The sequence below is a fragment of the Acanthaster planci genome, linkage group LG02 (genome assembly GCF_054643075.1).
Source record: "Acanthaster planci isolate LZ-2023a linkage group LG02, COTS_SCS, whole genome shotgun sequence".
In the NCBI taxonomy this organism is placed as follows: Eukaryota; Metazoa; Echinodermata; class Asteroidea; order Valvatida; family Acanthasteridae; genus Acanthaster; species Acanthaster planci.
Window position 1 is genome coordinate 28,300,127 of NC_141778.1, and position 17,475 is coordinate 28,317,601.

The following is a 17,475-nucleotide window of genomic DNA, read 5'->3' on the forward strand; positions in this document are numbered from 1 at the left end:
GTTAAACCTGATTTAAGTATATCCCATTAATTGAAAGTGCAGATGTTGGTACATGATGTTTTAAAAAACTAATAGTCATACTCTGACATTTAGATGGTTTAGGTAACACATCATTTTGCTGACACCATCGAGAAAGGTTATGAAGATACAACTGCATTTGTGATTGATTTCCAACTTTAATGACTTCTCCCAGAGTCAGGTCATCCACGTATTTCCATCGACTGCAGCAATTGATTGCAACATCATTAACAAGAATAAAAGATAAAATTGGACCCAATTTTGTACCCTGTGGACCCCCACATGTAATTGTCCGAATAGAAGAAAACTGTCCGTTTAATTTAGTGTTTTGAGTACGTGCTGTAAGAAAGCTGCAAATGATGGGCACAATTGTGGACGGCCTAACTCCAAAATCTATTAATTTTTGAATTACAATTGTATGATTGACCCGATCAAAAGCTTTTGTAAAATCAATTGTACACAATTGGGCATAATGAGCCGGCTTATCAAGCCCCCAATAATGAAATTCAATAAATCTACAAGATAATGCGTTGTGCTACAACCCGTCATATTTCCATATTGTTTAATATCCAAGTTTGCTTTAATATCCTGTAGCTATAAAAAGCAAAGATAGGAGTGAGTGCAATTGGTCTCAGCTGATCCAGGGAAGATATATTTTCTCCTTTTGGTACAGGAACCACTGTAGCTGTTTTCCAGAGGTCAGGAAATATTCCTTCTCTAACACAGTTATTAAACAAATATGTCAGTGGGCCGGCAATTTCAAGAGAGGATTCTTTGATTAACTTAACAGGTAAATCCAAAGGATGACCAGCTTTTGATGAGTTAAGGCTGTCAAGTTTTTTTAAAACTTGATAGTGATATATTGCAGGTGGTGGTTTAGATGGTAGATAACGTGATAGTTGCATGTTATATAAAGCAGGTAGCTGATTACAAATACTAGCAAAATGATCATTAATTCGTTCAAGAACCTCCCCAGGATCAGCAAAGACTCCAAAAAGAGACGTAAATCAATATTAGGTGTGAAGTTATGATTGCCAATGTTTTTTAAATACTGATGCCATTTACTAGAATTATTAGATTGAAATAATGCAATCAAATCATTTTGATATCTTGATTTCTGCTCATTGATGGAACGTTGAACTTTATTACGTAACAATCTTCATTTACTGGGGTTCAATTGCCTATTGTCGAACGCTTTTTTCCATTCTTGCATCAATTGTTTAATAGCTGGTGTAATCCAGGGTTAATCTTTAGCATGCCTAATGAATGTATTTTCAGGAAAATAAAACTTGTACATATTAGTAAGATCACTCAAATATTTTTGAACCTGATCTGAAATTGATAAATTTAACATGGATTTTTGCCGGTCATAATCGATAATCCATCGACCAAAGGGTCAAACTGAGGAATCTTTATATGGGCGAGTAATAATTCGTTTCTTGGTATGTTTAGGAAGTTGACATACAAATTCAGTGCTAACACAACAATGATCACTTGTACCGGTGCTAACACAACAATGATCACTTGTACAGGTGCTAACACAACAATGATCACTTGTACAGGTGCTAACACAACAATGATCACTTGTACAGGTGCTAACACAACAATGATCACTTGTACAGGTGCTAACACAACAATGATCACTTATACCGGTGCTAACTGCCCAATTTTCTGGAACAAGACAGGATAATTTGTGAACACTTTGTCCAATATAGCGGTTTCCCAAGTTGGGGATGAAAGTAATTGAGTCATTGCCAAATCATTTTCAATACTACTGCAAATTAGATCATTAAAATCACCCAATAAAATTATGATTGCTGACATATAATCGCTTCGTATGTTATCCACTACACAACAAATATGCTCAATAAGATCTTGTTTGTATATTGCGCTAGGAGGAAAATACACCATACCAATTTATAGATTATTAAGTGAGTGTTGGGAAAATTGTAAACTGTTTTTTACCCACAAACATTCAAAATCACAAGTGTGTCGGGTAACAATTGCACATTAAAATGATTGCCAACATTTAAAGCTACTCTGCCACCTCACCTGTTTGCTCAACATTTCTCAAACATTCGAAAGCCACTAACATTTGCCGTTTGAGTGGATGCATCATTAAGCCAAGTCTCTGTAATAGCTGCAACGTCATTCCCAGCTGTACTAAGTGTCAATTGAAAGTCGTCCAGTTTGTTTTTTATTGATCTTGCTGAACCGTGAAATTTTAACACAGTGAAAATCATTGAATCACTTAGTTTTCTTAAATGACGAGAGCAAATACACAATTGATTTATTGGATAAGCAGCATGATAGCATGCATGTTCAGCATGTTTTAAAATGTTGTGACCCGGAAAATTGGCATACCTATCAGGTAGAGAATAAAGGAACTCCATGTGGAAAAAAATCTGTGGAGATTGACGGGAAACAGGATTTTCGAGGAAGTTGCAAGAAATCAACTGAAACATAATTGACAAAAACAAATTGAAGGAGAGAGAATAGCCAACACAGTAGTGAATGTACCATACATGTGCATACTGTATGCATAGCATGTGTACTTATCTTGTCCTTTTGGTTTGCCATTGTACCATATTGCAGTAGGTATAGTACACAGTGGCTTGGTTTGCATGTTTTGCCCTTTGACAGGAATATGCAGAGACCACCTTGGACAAGGCTAGGGCTGTGAGGCAGCGCTTCTACTAATCAAGGGGGGGGGCTGTTGTGTATTTTTCCTGGGGGTCCACTGTCTTAACAGACCAATATGGGGATGGGGAAATACATGTGAAAGGGAAAATGCAGGGGGAGCTACTCCTGCATAACGTGAAAGTATTAAAACTAGGAAATAGCTAAGATTTTTTAAAAATGTGTGATTCAGATAATTCATGACTTCAGAAGCCTGTAAAGCGGAACTCGGTGTTAGTCACAGGGTTGAGGAAAGTACAAGTTCTCAGAATGACATTCAATGTGAATTCTTGAACCCCCAAAATCAACTGTATAAAAACAGCTCTGATACTGTCAAGTTACATCTAACAGATGTGCAGAGTGAATTCTTCATGGCAAAGAGTGCACTTGCACTCAGCTTTTTCGTGAATCAGCTGATTTTCTCAGTGTTTGTCACTTCTCCTTTATCATTGCAGTTGAAAAACCACCATCTTATGCAGTTTGTAATTTCCTTTTTAGGAATTTCCATTTAACTTTGGCCATACTTTCACAAGATTGACTGATCATGGGGTATAAGATTTACTGCAGTTTTCATTCCTCAGACTTGTTTCATGTAAACTGCTTTGTGAAAAATTAAGATCACAGTTGCATTTTTTACGTTAAATTGAAGATCTTGTAATTTATTTTGCACAGAATTTATGAGCAACAGGGCATTAGTTTGCTGAAGTAGTCGGTCAAAAAAAGGGAATACAGAACATTTCCCCCCTCAAATTAAAAAAGCGCCCCAGGTTCAATCCATCCTCTAACTGCCATGCTTTGTTTTGTTTTCATTTGTTGCAATCATTCATCAATGTGATAGATGTTTTTTGGATGTTTGGATAATTTACATTGTACTATTTGAGTAAGAAAGGTTTTCAGTGACACTGTATATAGGCACAAGTACAGATTCATATAGAGTGGCATTGCCCGGCTCTTCTGAGAGGGGGACAAGGGGGGAGAAAGGAGAGAGTTCCCAAGGGGAAGTTACCCCCTTCCCTCCCCTTGGCTATACCACTGGTTGTAGACATAGTGAAATACCAGTAGTCAGAAATTCAACTAATTTTCCTACTGGCCAGAAACTTTGTAGATACACAAAGCCTGAATGTTTTAAATTTCTTTAAGTTTCCATAAAATCTATTGTTTCACTGCTGGAAACTGAGCAAGACAATTGTTATGCTTATTGATTTGAAAGATGGAACTACTACAATTTGGTGGTGTTAATATTTCTCAATTCCTACTTTGAAGCCTTTCCTGGAACTCAGGATGGAGGGTTATGACCCTGGTTGCTTTATGTGACGATCACTGGCACCGTTACAAGACTACATGCAATTTCGATTTGCCATTTTCATTTCAATGCACAGAGGACCTTCATCTGCAGAGTGTATTAGTCATTGGCCACCCACTTTCTAGTTGTCATTGACCTGACAGATTATGTGTCATTTCAAATCAAGTAGAGCATAGACTAATTAATCCAGCAACCCAAATTAGAATCCATTACTGCAGTGTTATCATACGTAGGCACAGGGGAAACGTGTTGTGATTTACCAGATGTAGGCATGACTACGTGGGGTGGGGTGCCACAGTGATAATTGTGACAATAATACAATCTCCTTGGACTGTACAGTAGATTCTCTAAAACACTGGTCATTATTGAGGGCATCCAGTTTAAGGGGTGCAACATTCAGATTCCTGCATGCAAGATTATTCATATTTTGTGATCATGCATGTAATTTTGAATGAAATACCCTATAATTGTGACTGATCGTGGAAGTGTTTTTGGAGATGGCATTTGGGATTTGTAGAGTCCAACGGTGCTGCTAAGCCTAGGACTTTACACTAAAAGAGGCTCTATATTTCATGGAGATTGTAAGCATGGCAAAAGTCACACTTATCAGGGAAGAAGAATTTGCTTAATGTAGTGACCAAACAAATGTAATTGTAACTGTGAGCACAACCACGCCAAGCACTGCCATGAAATAGTGCTTACAGTTAGCAAAATTTCTGCTTTGGTTAGCACAACTTTTTTGCTAGCTGTTAAGCTTCTCTGTGAAATTGGGCCCTGGACTCAGAGTCTATTGTATGAGTGGCTTTTTAGGACTGTACAGGAGAGGAGAATAAACAAAATGTGATTGGGACTTTCTCAGGTAAAATTTGGGACTAAGTCCCAGTGGAATGATGTTAATTTCCAGTGAAAAAAGACATTGCTTGCAACTTGTTCCTGTGCTTCACCAGCTGGCACTTTTCTGTCCAAGTTTGTGTTGTTTTCTGTGAGCGTTTACTGAGTTTAGTCATATTGTTCAATTAGGGTTTGTCTTGCCTTTTCAAATCTGATTATGAGACAGCCCCATTCCGAATTTTAGTGACCACGTCTCAGGTTGTTTACCTGTAAGTCAATACTTACATCTCGCAAGTGAAGACATCAGATAAAGAGGAACCTTGTATCTTTGATGTGCCTGAAAGTCAATATTAGAAATGCTGCACAAGCATCATTGGAGATGACAGAAACTTAAACATCTTTATTGTGGTGGCCATGCCGAATTTTCAGTGCTGTGGTGGTATGTGCCTGAATTTTGACATTGGTAATATCACACAAGTTCATTACAGATGATTGAAACTTAAACATCTTTGTTGTAGTGATTGTCTTTTCAACGGTATTTTCATCATTTACTTGCACAAGAAATTGCAAATACCATCCTTTGTACTTTATCTGCTGTTATTACCCAGAACTGAAGGTCATTTCATTGAAGGAGATTTCTGTTTGTAGAGCTGATATCTAAAAGTAACATTCATTAACTCTTTTATCAGTGGCGTTCAATGTGTTCAAGAAGTACATGAAAACAATTCTGGCAAATTCTCCCGTTGCCATTCTTTGCTAATTTACATGACATCATTGCTACAGAAAGTGCCCAGAATTAGTCCCAAACAATCATTTACAAAATACTGGCACTTTCAATTCCTAAAAAACAATCAATATGCCTTGGGGGCAACATATCCCTCCCCCATAGGCCACTGAATGAGTCACAGTGCACCTGATGTGATAACACAGTGATAACTAAAAGTTGTAGTAAATAATGTTCAAGTCAGGGCATAAATAGTGTGGGTACTAACCAAAATGCCGGAATGTTCTTTTTTCTCTTGTCAAAACAGTAACAAAATTTGTACATATCCTTTTTTATACTTATTTTCATTTGTAGTGAGAAATTAGTGGATCACAATGGTCATTTTAAATGAAATGGTAATGGTCATGGTTTGATTCAATTGGCGTTCTAGTATTGGTCAGATGATTTGGGACTCCACTCAACTTGCTTAACTTTACATGATGGTAGTGTCAAACGACTCAAGATTCAATTAATGGTGACTCATAACTCTGGGGCTACCAGCTGAATTTGGCATTTTTCCAAAACTATAACTCCTCTAATTAGGTCATAAATAAAATTACCAGAACTCCTATGAGAGAATGGGTTTGAAAGGTTTGGTTTCATGAAAATGCTCTCACCGATAATTGTTATCACTTAAAAAATATAAGTCATAAATTGCCTTGGTAACTTATGAGTTTCCTTTTACCATGTTTCCATTTAGACTGATGAAGGGCTTCCATTTGTGCATTCTTGGTGTATTGTACATGTACATATGTGCATTGCCATGCACCTTTGGTCCTACCCTGTATATTCATGCCCCCACGGAGTTGAAGGGGCATATTGTTTCCTCCTTGTCCTTCCATTGGTGTGCATGTGTGTGAAATATTCTTGACAGGAAATAATTTGAGGATTACTTTTGTATATAACCTTTAAATTGGTTTGTGGATTGCTCTAGGTGATCTAGGAAGCCATTGGGGCCAAAAGGTCGAAGGTCAAGATAAACAACCAACACAATAGAAATCTTGTCAGCGCAATAACGTGAGAAATGCTTTGCATATATGGACTTAACATTTCATTCTGAGAATTGCTCTTGGTTGTCCTGAAAAGCCCATTGCATTTTGATCTCAAAGGTCAAAGGTCAAGGTCACCGTGACCAGAACAAAAGAAATGCTTTGTGTAGGAACTTCAAATACAGCTAAAAGTAAAAATATGGTAAAGACCAAAATGGCTTAAGACAAATCTTGTTTTGATCAGAAAACATACATTTTCAGGTATTGGCATGGGCTTGGCGGAGCGTTTGTGTCACTCATGCCTGTTTACACTTCATTCTTGTATGTTCAAATGGAAAGAACTAATAGCCAGCTCTGCTACGGAATGTCTCTACATTCAAAGATATGTAAAACTTGCCAAATGTGGCATCATTTCCTAATGCTGTGTCCATATACTGTGCAAAACACATACTGTATCGAGGCACGCACTTCAACCAGAATAATGATGCACATGTGATACATTTTCCATGATTGTGAATGTGTTTTTGTCTAATTGCATACAGTTAGATGGACTGGATGCACACCAAAAAGTTTAGACCCCTGACCCCTCATGCTGTAAAAAGTGTTAATGCATATTTTGCTGTTACACGTACACAAAATGCCATTTCCCATTTATTCAGGGTATCCATAATAACAAAGGGCAAAAGGCCTATTTTGCTTATTGGCTCAATAAGCAAAGACACTCGATCTACCCAAGATTATTTATTGCTGAGAATGTTCTGTTGTAGGTTCAACAGTTGCAAAGGTCTCATACATTTGCAACAGAAATTACAACATAAAGAAACAAGTCATCCAATGATCTAAGTGGTTTGAAAGTGCCATTGCCCTATCTGTTCACATGTCCACTACTAGATAGCTTTTTGTTTTTGAAGGTGGTCAGAAATATTGCAGATCATACTTCAGGTCTATGTGTTCATCTTAGACATGTTATTATTAAAACCTGGAAATATGGTACATTCAATAAGTTTATGATGTGCACTTAGAGAAGATTATTGCAGACACATTTTCTCTTTGTTGATCCGACGCAGCTCATTAGTTATCTCATGGTAACCAGTTTATCATGGGTCCTATAATTAGCCCCATTGTTTTATAAGTACAATGCTCAGATGTCCTGTAACAAGGTTTTGAAGAGTTATTTGTGAATAAAGTCTGGTACACTGAGTTTTTTAAATTCACATGAACACAACAGTTTGAAATCTCTGTACTAAAGATACTGTTGCTATACTCATGATCTGGGGCAAGCTTTGCTTAATTGCACAAGAGATGCCTTGCACCAATACAGTGTTCTCAATGATAAGGGCACAAAGGAATTAGTCCATTCCAGAGATGGTGGTTGCTATGCAGAAGCTTGCCCCAAATCACAAGGTATAGCAACAGTGTCTTTAGTCTGGGGAATTCAGATTGTTACGTGTAGGTGCAAACAGATAATTCAGTGGACCAGGTTCTATTTATATTTAACTCACAAAAGGCTTATTGCGTATTGCAATGGTCACTGTACATTGTTTAGTCAGTGATAAATTCATTGTGTAATGTGAGGAGAGAAAGGATGGTGTCATATCATGAACAACTCTGTGCTGCTCAGGTTTAGTTCCAATTACCCCAGTCTTCCCAGTTTACACATGGTCTTGTTTCTCTCCCCTCCCCCCAGTGGTCTAAAGACAGAAGTGGAACCCATTACTCCAAATTCAAGCTACTGGAGACCTAGATTTCAGCTGAAGGTCTCTAGTCATCTGTTATTAATTTTGTCCTAACATTCTTATTTGTGACTGTGACTGCTAGACTGGAAGATATGTCAGGCATATCTGTAAATTATTAATTCCCTGATTACGCATATCATTGTAAGGTTAGTGTCTTTAATGAATGCACATAATGTATTTATTAGCACTAGCAGTTGTCAGCCCTTCTCTTCAAGTCTTAATATTTTTCATACACTCATGAGGATAAGGTTAATAATGCTAAGGTGAAGATCAAGCCTAAGCAAAATTTAGAAGTCACATAGTCAAAATAATGAACCCCAGAATGTGATAGTACAGACTTCATCAAACCTTCAAATGCAATAAAACAGAAACTACCTTGTACATGTAGATTGTGCCTTAAGGATTGCTGCTCCACACTCTGCTACCGAGTATTTTAAATCAGCATAATTTCCAACAGTTTGACTTAGGAAAATATTGTTTTTACATCTATCCAGTATTATAATGGTAATATTTACATTATTCCATACCACAGAACTGTTATTTTTGATCTGATGATGTCATCAAAATGGCTATTTTGTAGTGGACTGAGATTGGAGCAACAGTAAATAAGTTATGTTATCCCTGGAATTCAGTCTGATGTAAGATAGCTAGGCCTGTCCAGATCCACTGCAGGTGTAATAGCTTTGCCCAGAATTGTTATTGTTCTCCTTACAAAGTCCACAACAATTCCTAGTAATCTTCCGCAGGAAAGTCTGGCCTGTTTCTCGAAAAGCTTGATTGCGCACATAATAGATGATGACATTGAGCCAGCTTACTGAAGCAAGCACTATCTGGGATGCCACTCTCCACTGAGGGGATATTTCGTCTGATCTGCGCATTAAACCCATAACCAGGGAAGGTAGCCAGCCCACAAAGAGGGTCATAGTGACTATGAAGATAGTGGTGAATGATTTTCTGTTCACTGGTGGAGGGGATTGTAACTCACCAGTAATGGTGACCAGTGGATGCTGTGCAGCGATCATCACAGCTTGACTTCGAGCTATGATTAATATTCGCAAGTACATTAAGATGATGATAAGTATAATAGCCATGCTGAGTATGGTCAGTAGAAATGCAGCAAGTTCATTTCCTGGACCATCGAAGGTACAGACAAATAGATTGTGATTGTAGTCACTCTTCCAGTTGGCCTTGATTGATGACACTAATGAATAAATGTTAGTCAAAAGCCAGACAGTTATTACAGTAATTTTGGCTCGTCTGCCAGTCAGTATTTTTTTATACTTCAATGGATAGACAACTGCAACATATCTATCTATGGTCACCAAGAGTAAGGACAAGGAGTATGCTGGAAGTCCTTGCCTAATCATCCATGCTTGAACAAAACACAGTCCACCAAACGGCCATTTCCTTCCTGCCAGTGAAACACCAATCATTGGGAGATAGAAAAAAAGGCCTAACACCAGATCACCCACTGTCATAGACTTCAAAAAGATTTTGGTAGCATCATGAAACTCCTTCACTCTGGACAGAATGATGAGGCACAGTAGGTTAAAAAGTATAATGAGCGCCACAGTAAGTATCCATGCACATGCACTGATGATATTGAACACAGTGTCCTGCTCCTCCCCTGTGGAATTCATTGGTTCCTTTGTTGTCCAATTCATTGTCTCAGTAGACATCCGAACTTGAAAGTCCCATGGACCTGTCCAAAGGCCAGTGATCACATTTAAACTGCTTCCAGTTAGCCTGCACCACAGAATTTATTGTAATCACTTGCTGTATGATCTGCTTCCTTGCACAATCCACCAGTTCATCAGATAGGTGTATCCTAGACTGCATAATTAGGTCTCTTACACACACACACACTGCACACTGCTCCATCTTTGATTAATGTTTGATTGTAGGCTAGTAAATGGGGCCTTGTAGAGATATACGTTGACACCGTTATCTCACTCTGGCCACTGTTTCCTGCACTGTAGTTCTTCATCGGGGAAAACTTACTGTGGATTCAATCTCTTGAAGCCATTGTGTTGTCCAGACTGAAGCCGTTGTTTTTGTCCCAGTGTTCAGATGTTTGCCAACAGCCCAGTTTGTGTATAAACAACGGTGTGTGTGTGTGTGCCATATGCAGATCCATGACTCTTACGCTCACATAGTGCCAAAAACATTCTAAAAGTATTCTGACTGCGGTTTTTAGGACCTGTCATGACAAAATGAGTGACTACAGGCTGTTAATTGTATGTGGGTGATGTTTATTCTGTGTACAGAATTAGAATATTGACCCCTCCCCCCCAAAAAAATCTTATGTGGGCTGCCATTTCTGTGAATTCAGGATGCTTGAACTCACAAGGGAAAACTGGTGGAGCTATTGTATGGTGCAGTGGCTTGATACCTAGATGTGTATAAACAGCTTTGAACAAGGAAGTAAAACAGCTGGAGTCTTGAGTATGTTTCCGCTCTGCCAATCTAATATTCTATGGGGGTCACCAATTTATAGGTACATGTAGGGTCAAGGATTTGTTGTATGGAAGTTGAAACACATACATGTACTTGGCAACATGGCAATCGTGACTTTACTGACAATGACAGAGAATTAGGTGTGAGTGAGAGAAAACTGCAAGTGAACTGGAATATATTAAATGACTATTATTGCTATATTTTCTGAAGACTTTTAGGAATAATGTATCTGAATGTAACTTACTTGATCTACATTATAGTAAATGCTCTGAAACAGGATTGTTATTGGGAAATAGAAAACCATCCAGGTAAATATTTGAGAGTAAAATTACCTAATGAGGGGAACCAACAATCCAATCCACCTGTCAGCTTTGGCGTGTGCCAAGCTGGTCACAAACATGTAAGGAAGTACTGTTGCACCTGACTTCCATCATCCCATGCATGACAAATAAAACCTAAATAGCTAAACTGTTTCTACCTTTCCAAGGTTTCAAATAATCATAAAAGACAAATTATACAATTATTTTTATTTTGCATAACAGGATAGTCTGTTATTTTGTTGGACTGTAAAATGAATGTCATTTTTTATCCAGGCTGAATTTTTAAGCAATTAAGTTGTTTGTTTCAGTGTATCACTAAAACTTCTTGTTTCATGATTTGTCAAGTGACAAGGCTAGTATTTGTATTCACAGGCTACATTGTTTTTAAGTAGTTTATGGAAAACACATACAGTTTTTAACCACTTGATGAAAGTTTCATTCTGCAGTGAACTTGTCCCAAGTGAGGACTTATTTTTGGCTGAAACAATCACAGTCCTTTACAAAGTTGAACTTGCGGTTATTTGTTCAGGATTTGTAAGACATTTCTACGGCATTGATGCCTTTTTGAAACTCCAATCATGAGTGTCATAAGGAAAACAAGTTTTAAAAACAAAAGAAAAGAGTGACAGAAATGTAAAAAGGAAAAACAGGAATGAAAATCACAAATTTGGTCCATTTTTTCTGGAGGTTATTTTGTGAATGTTTTACTGATTCTTAAATAATAAAATTAAAAACACTTGTAGTTGTAATGTCTATTTTTAACTAAAAGTGAGGTCATATCATTAGTTCAAGTAATAACTATTTTCCTAGAAATTTAACAAACAAGATAATTGAATTATAGCTACACTCCAGTGAACATCATTATAGCAATCCCCCATCTTCATCCCCCAGAAAAGAAAAAGTCAAGAGATAACATGAAGATGATGGTTAAATTAATGGAATAGATCACTGAGGAAGGTTTGTTTTTTGCACCATAAATGAAATCAGTTAGTTACACCTCACCCATAGATTCTACACACTTTAGAGATGTGGTAGCAGTTAAGTAAACCAAAATGGTGCAATAACCTATGGGTAACCTATGCTAGTGTTCTGCATGAGGGGTTTTAGCAGGATGGCAATCCTGCCTAAATTTTATGGTATAATTTTCAACACCTTGTTATATTTTCCCATTGGATTTTTCAATGCAAAGAAGTTTAACCCACTCTGTGGAAGAGTATGAAGAGTTTGCCAGCATTAATATTCAGCGGCATTGCACTAAGTTAGATTTAAACAGATCTGGATACACATTTTCAACATGTAATATCATGCTTTCACATAATAAAACTATACATCTGTGCAAATGTAGACTGGTTCCAATCACCCTGGTAATATCATTTTCACTTTGTTGCATGGAGCACCAGTTTACCTAAGTTACAGTATTCCTGCAACATTCAAGGGCTTCCTTTTTTCCTGGAAAATGTGTCATCCACTTGCGGGTTTCACTCAGTAAAAAAAATAGAATAAAACAAAAATTGCCCGAAAAATCAGGTTTTGATGACCACCCCCCCTCCCCAAGTCTTGTCTTTATTTTAATTTGTTAAAAAGCAAATTTGATTCAATGAGTCAGAAAACTATGGCCAGGAAATGCCTCCGATTGCACCACAGAGCATCTAGAATCTAAAATTTCCAGGCCCATATGACCCCAGGATGCAAGGACTTCATACTCGCTTCTAAAATTGTGTCTGCTCTCTTGCTAAACTTTAAGGCCATGGAGAACACTGTACTGCTAGTGAATTTGTATCTTACCCCTTGATAAAATCTTTCCATGCAAGTCTCTATTGATAAAAAAGTACCACACATGAGTGGTTTACTGTTGTACAATGTGTGCATCACAGTCTCCAGGATGAGGCTATATACCACGGCTTTTTATTTTGTTAGAGCACACAGTAAAACGCAGTAAAAGTAACGCATACCAAAATAACACATTTAGTCTTTGTAATTGAAAGACACAATCTGTTCCTGGCATCATAATAGGAACTAGATAAGAGCTAATCATCTGTACTTCAGATTTTGATAATGGTTTGGAATCTTAGTGTTGTGGTAAGTTCTTAAAAGTTTTGAATATGTGTATAAGAACTCTGAAAAAAGGCAAAGTACCACATGTCAGAAGACATAGGATGCCTTAGTAAGTTCGATTAGTAATGTATCAGTTTTGTAACAAAGGATCTTCTTAATAATTAGCCCTGTGACATCTCAGCTTTGTTTCATCAGCCTAGTTTTTTGCTTCTGCTTCAGTAATGGAATTAATTTCCTTCTTGGCTTTGTACTTATTTGATTTCAGGGCATCAACTTCATGAACTTCAAGGATTTCTTCCAGTTCCTGAACAACTTGGATGACTTTGAGATTGTTCTTAAAATGTTTGCTTTTGCTGATCAGCCCATGAATGAAGGTAAAGGTTAAGTGATTCTAATAACCAAAACAGCTGCAGTTCTCAGATCAGAGTCAACCATTTGCTATGCATTCCACCTTACTAAGGAGTTCACAAACATATAGCTCCAGCTCCAAAGTTGTTGTGCTTGACAAATTGAAAGAAATATGAATAAGCAAAGAAACAAGTTACTGTAAACTGCTTACTGACTGGAATGTCCTGAAATGTGCAGAAGCTTTCCCCCAGTACAATCTGATTCCTTGACTTTGACGTAAAAGGGCTCTACGCCTTTTCACACTGCAGCCTCTCAACCTGGGTTGAACTCCACCCTGGGCAAACCAATGACCACCCTGGGTTGAAAATGTGATTTTCAACCCAGCATTGTTTCACACTTGTTTTGTGTGAATTGAGTTTATCCAGGCAAGTTCATCCCGGAAATGAATACAAACAACTTTCAACCCGGGTTGAAAATCTGAACCTTGTCCAGAGCAGGGTTGAGTCCAGCCCAGGTTGAAGTTGATGCAGGGTTGCTGCAAGGTTGAAAATTTCAAGTGTGAGTCGTCACCAGTTTTCAAGTCAGCCGCATCCACCCTGCGTCAGGCCTGCATCAACCTGAGATTTGTCTAGTGTGAAAAGGTCTTATGTTTACGTGTACATGTACAGGGGCAACTTGATGAATCAATAGGTATAAAGAAAATGAACCCGAAACCGGGTCCCCCGGCAGCAAGTGGTTGACATGCTTTCACTTTTTGACTCGTAATGTATTTATGAACAGCAATAAATGTGCGATAGGCCAGTCTTAAATGTTTGTTGAGACTACCTACTTAAGCATGCTGTCATTATGGGCTGTGTGTATGTATTTAGCTGTGTGTTAGGTTTCACTTCACAAATAGGATATTGCACTTTTGTTACCTAATAAAACCCCCTTTTCTCTTTAAAGTTATGCCTCATTGAAAAATCAATAAATGTGGTAACCGTTCAATGTGAGGGCCTGAGTGTGTGGATGAACAAAGGCTTTTCTTGCACAAGGGGCATTATGAATTTGGTGGAAATGACAGTTCCTGCAAAGCACAAGCTTTCTGGACAGAATATTTTTACATGTCTGTAAAGTTCTTTTTGTCAGCTTTCTGTCAATATAAATAGATACAGGATTGGGATTGGATTTCAGGCTCAGAACCCCTTTTTACCTTTTCTGAGAAACACAGAGTTGTCAAAAGGATCCAAGGCCTAATCTATGCATACTGTGTTAACCAATCAGAGCGTACGATTTTGACCGATGAGAACTTGTGTTGGATTGAACTTCTATCCAATGGGAGGGGCTCTTGTGCTGCTGGCTGGTTTGGTCAGAAAGAAGGTGCAAATTGGAGTTCACTTTGTCACAGCCCTGTGGACAGGGCACATGTTGTGGAAGTACTTTTAAAAACATCTCACCTCTTCCCCATCACCTCCATTCAAGGTGTACTTAAGATTATGCCATGGTTGCTGTGGTTTAAATCCTCATGTGCCTTCTTTAATTCCAGTAGTTTCCTGGATGTTCACCAGAAGCTAATATTCCTCCCATCGATTTAAGCAGGGGAAGACCAAGCATGTATTTGTTAATTATTGACCATCATTATAAAGCATGTTTACTGCTGATGGTTAATTAATATTAGCGGGTTGTTTTCGGGCATTTTCTGGCGGGAGTGCAATGGGCACAGGAATTAGGATAAAATCTTTCATTACCTAAATTAAATTACAATTTGTTGTGACAGACACTGAAAGGGTTCCCTGGAGGTTCACTTGGGTCCATTCCTCCCATGCCTTGCGTTAAGTTGGGGGAACATCTGGTGCCTGGTTTGTTTAATAATTGATTTAATTGTTGGTATATTTGCATTTCAGGATTTCTTAAGCTGCGTTTTTTCCCTTTTTACCTTTGATAAATTGTGTGGCCTGGTGTTTCAACCTTTGTGCATGTCAGGACTGTTTGTGGGTCACCCATTGTGTGAATGGTTTAATACATGGCTGGCCTGGTGTTTCCTATTCATGGATTGGTCTGGTGCCCTATACACTAGCGGTTGTAATCAGGGGTATGGTGGCCTAGATATGGTGGGTCTTGTGTGCCCTATTCATGGCTGGGTCTGGTCAACCCAGGGTTCTGGTGTGCCCAACTGTCTTGTTTTTCTTTGCCAGTTTGCCCATGGTATCTGGCAGGATATGTCCAATAAAAGAGCTGTGGCAGGCCACATACAAACAGAATTTACTCTGTGCTAGTGTATTATATGAGTCTGGGAATAAAGAGGCAATAAAAAAAGAAACTCTTCTTTCCCCAATTGTAAACTTTATATAGGTGACAAAACCACCTTCCAAAATTAACATGACAAAATTGAACAGTTTCCCATTTATGGTCAAAAATTGTCGAACACATGGGCTCCCACTAGACACTTTTTTGCCAATTTCAGAAATGCTCATTATGTATTACTGATACGATAATATGATATTGTGATATTACTGAAACCATAGGGGGAGCACTAGCTACACTGCATATAGGGTGCATGCTTGTATGGGAGTCTTGCAGTTAAGGCATGCTCAAAATGCAATGTTCTTACATAGTTCTTGTCCACTACGATGCATCCATCAAGTCTAAGTGCGTGATTTGTTGGGTTTTTGTCATAAAATAAAACATACACCAATCTTGAGCAGTTTATAGTTTTGGACAGGAATCTCATAAACTGGGACTTGGTGTTCTCAAGGTTTTCATGCAGTGGCGCATTGAATTGAACGTTTGCAGACAATGCTCAACACAATAAAGGCAGATTTTAAACTTGTTCGGTTGTCGCAGAAAAATGCTAAGGAGTTTTGGAGGATTGCTCAAACAAATATCTTCAGAAGCAATTTGAATTTTGCAAAGCAATGGATAAGCGTCGCCGACTACTTGTGTTGTGGTGCACCTGCGGTTATGGCTGCGGTGCTATGCTGGCTAGGCCACTGCCAAGTTTGGGTCCACAAGTATGTTACATTCCACTCCACCTTCAAGAACTTGTACTCCTTTATTTCAAACAAATCTCACAATTATTTTGACCTGCTAAGAGTAAGATTTTAGTTATATGCATCTAAAGATGAAAGACTAACATTGTTGTGTATTTGCTACACGTCATCAAAACTCCTTGTTTGAGGGTGCAACAAAGCCATGTATCTTCATGCATGCCTGTTGTGCATATCTCCCCTTTACATCATCAAACCAACACAAACACAACATGTGATTTCACGTGTTTCCGAAATCAACCCACTTGGTTGTGGAAACAAAATGCCTCTTATTTCTCTCATCTTAATTTTCGGCTAGTTAATTCATTGTACATGTTGGTTTTGGGGTGGTCAATCTCCCTCAGAAACCCCAGATATCGAAATATTGGAAGCCTTTTGAGTTCCTCTTTAAATGAACGTTTAAGACTGGGCGAGCACATGTCAATTTGCTTATTAAAGGCATCAACATCAATATTAAAGCATAGATCATGACCTTTTATTTACATTTATCACATTAAGTAGGTTACATTTCTTTTTTCTTTTTTTTTTTCAAAATGGTATTTTCATCGCCAACAACTGTTTTCAAAAAGAACAAAATTACATGCAAACACAATGACAGTGTACAGGAAACAATACAGGTCCTGTCAGGTTTGCTTGATTTACCATCTTTCTGAAATGTGCTGTTTATTAACAAATAAAGGAAGAAAAATAAGAATGAGTTTACTTTGTGAGTCCCTTTGTTCCTAAATACATTGCATACAGATAATCCAGCTGATTTATCAATTTCTTGCAGCGGAGTTTGGCCGTGCAGTTCAGGTAGCTACAGGTCACATTTTGGATCCTCATGTGGTACATACAGTGTTCCAGATATTTGACAAGGATGGTAAGTGGAAGGGGCAAGTCAGGGTTAGAGTTACTTGTAGTACAGCTTTTCATGCAGCCCTTATTTTGTCAAAATATTAAAATGAGCG

At 38.0% G+C, this 17,475-nt stretch overlaps 2 protein-coding genes across 15 annotated transcripts in view; one reads left to right on the forward strand and one right to left on the reverse strand.

Annotated features, from left to right (window-relative positions):
• The window catches only part of micu3 (mitochondrial calcium uptake family member 3), a 221,587-nt gene that overhangs the window by 191,531 nt on the left and 12,581 nt on the right, over positions 1-17,475 (forward strand). For all 14 annotated transcript variants that reach the window (XR_015424534.1, XM_087133647.1, XM_087133637.1 and 11 more), the window contains 2 exons: positions 13,417-13,525; positions 17,298-17,387. Coding sequence is in view for 13 of the 14 variants with exons in the window: in XM_087133647.1 (XP_086989773.1) it covers positions 13,417-13,525; positions 17,298-17,387 (199 nt within the window). In the remaining variant the exon portion in view is untranslated. The remainder of the gene's footprint in view (positions 1-13,416; positions 13,526-17,297; positions 17,388-17,475) is intronic.
• On the reverse strand, positions 157-10,727 carry LOC110977167 (melatonin receptor type 1A-like). Its single transcript, XM_087133651.1, has one exon. It carries the CDS (start codon positions 9,996-9,998, stop codon positions 8,967-8,969), a length of 1,032 nt encoding a protein of 343 aa, XP_086989777.1. The 5' UTR covers positions 9,999-10,727; the 3' UTR covers positions 157-8,966.

Excerpts from the sequence above, each read along its gene's own strand:
- LOC110977167 (XM_087133651.1), bottom strand. The coding sequence starts at position 9,998 with ATGTCTACTGAGACAATGAATTGGACAACAAAGGAACCAATGAATTCC.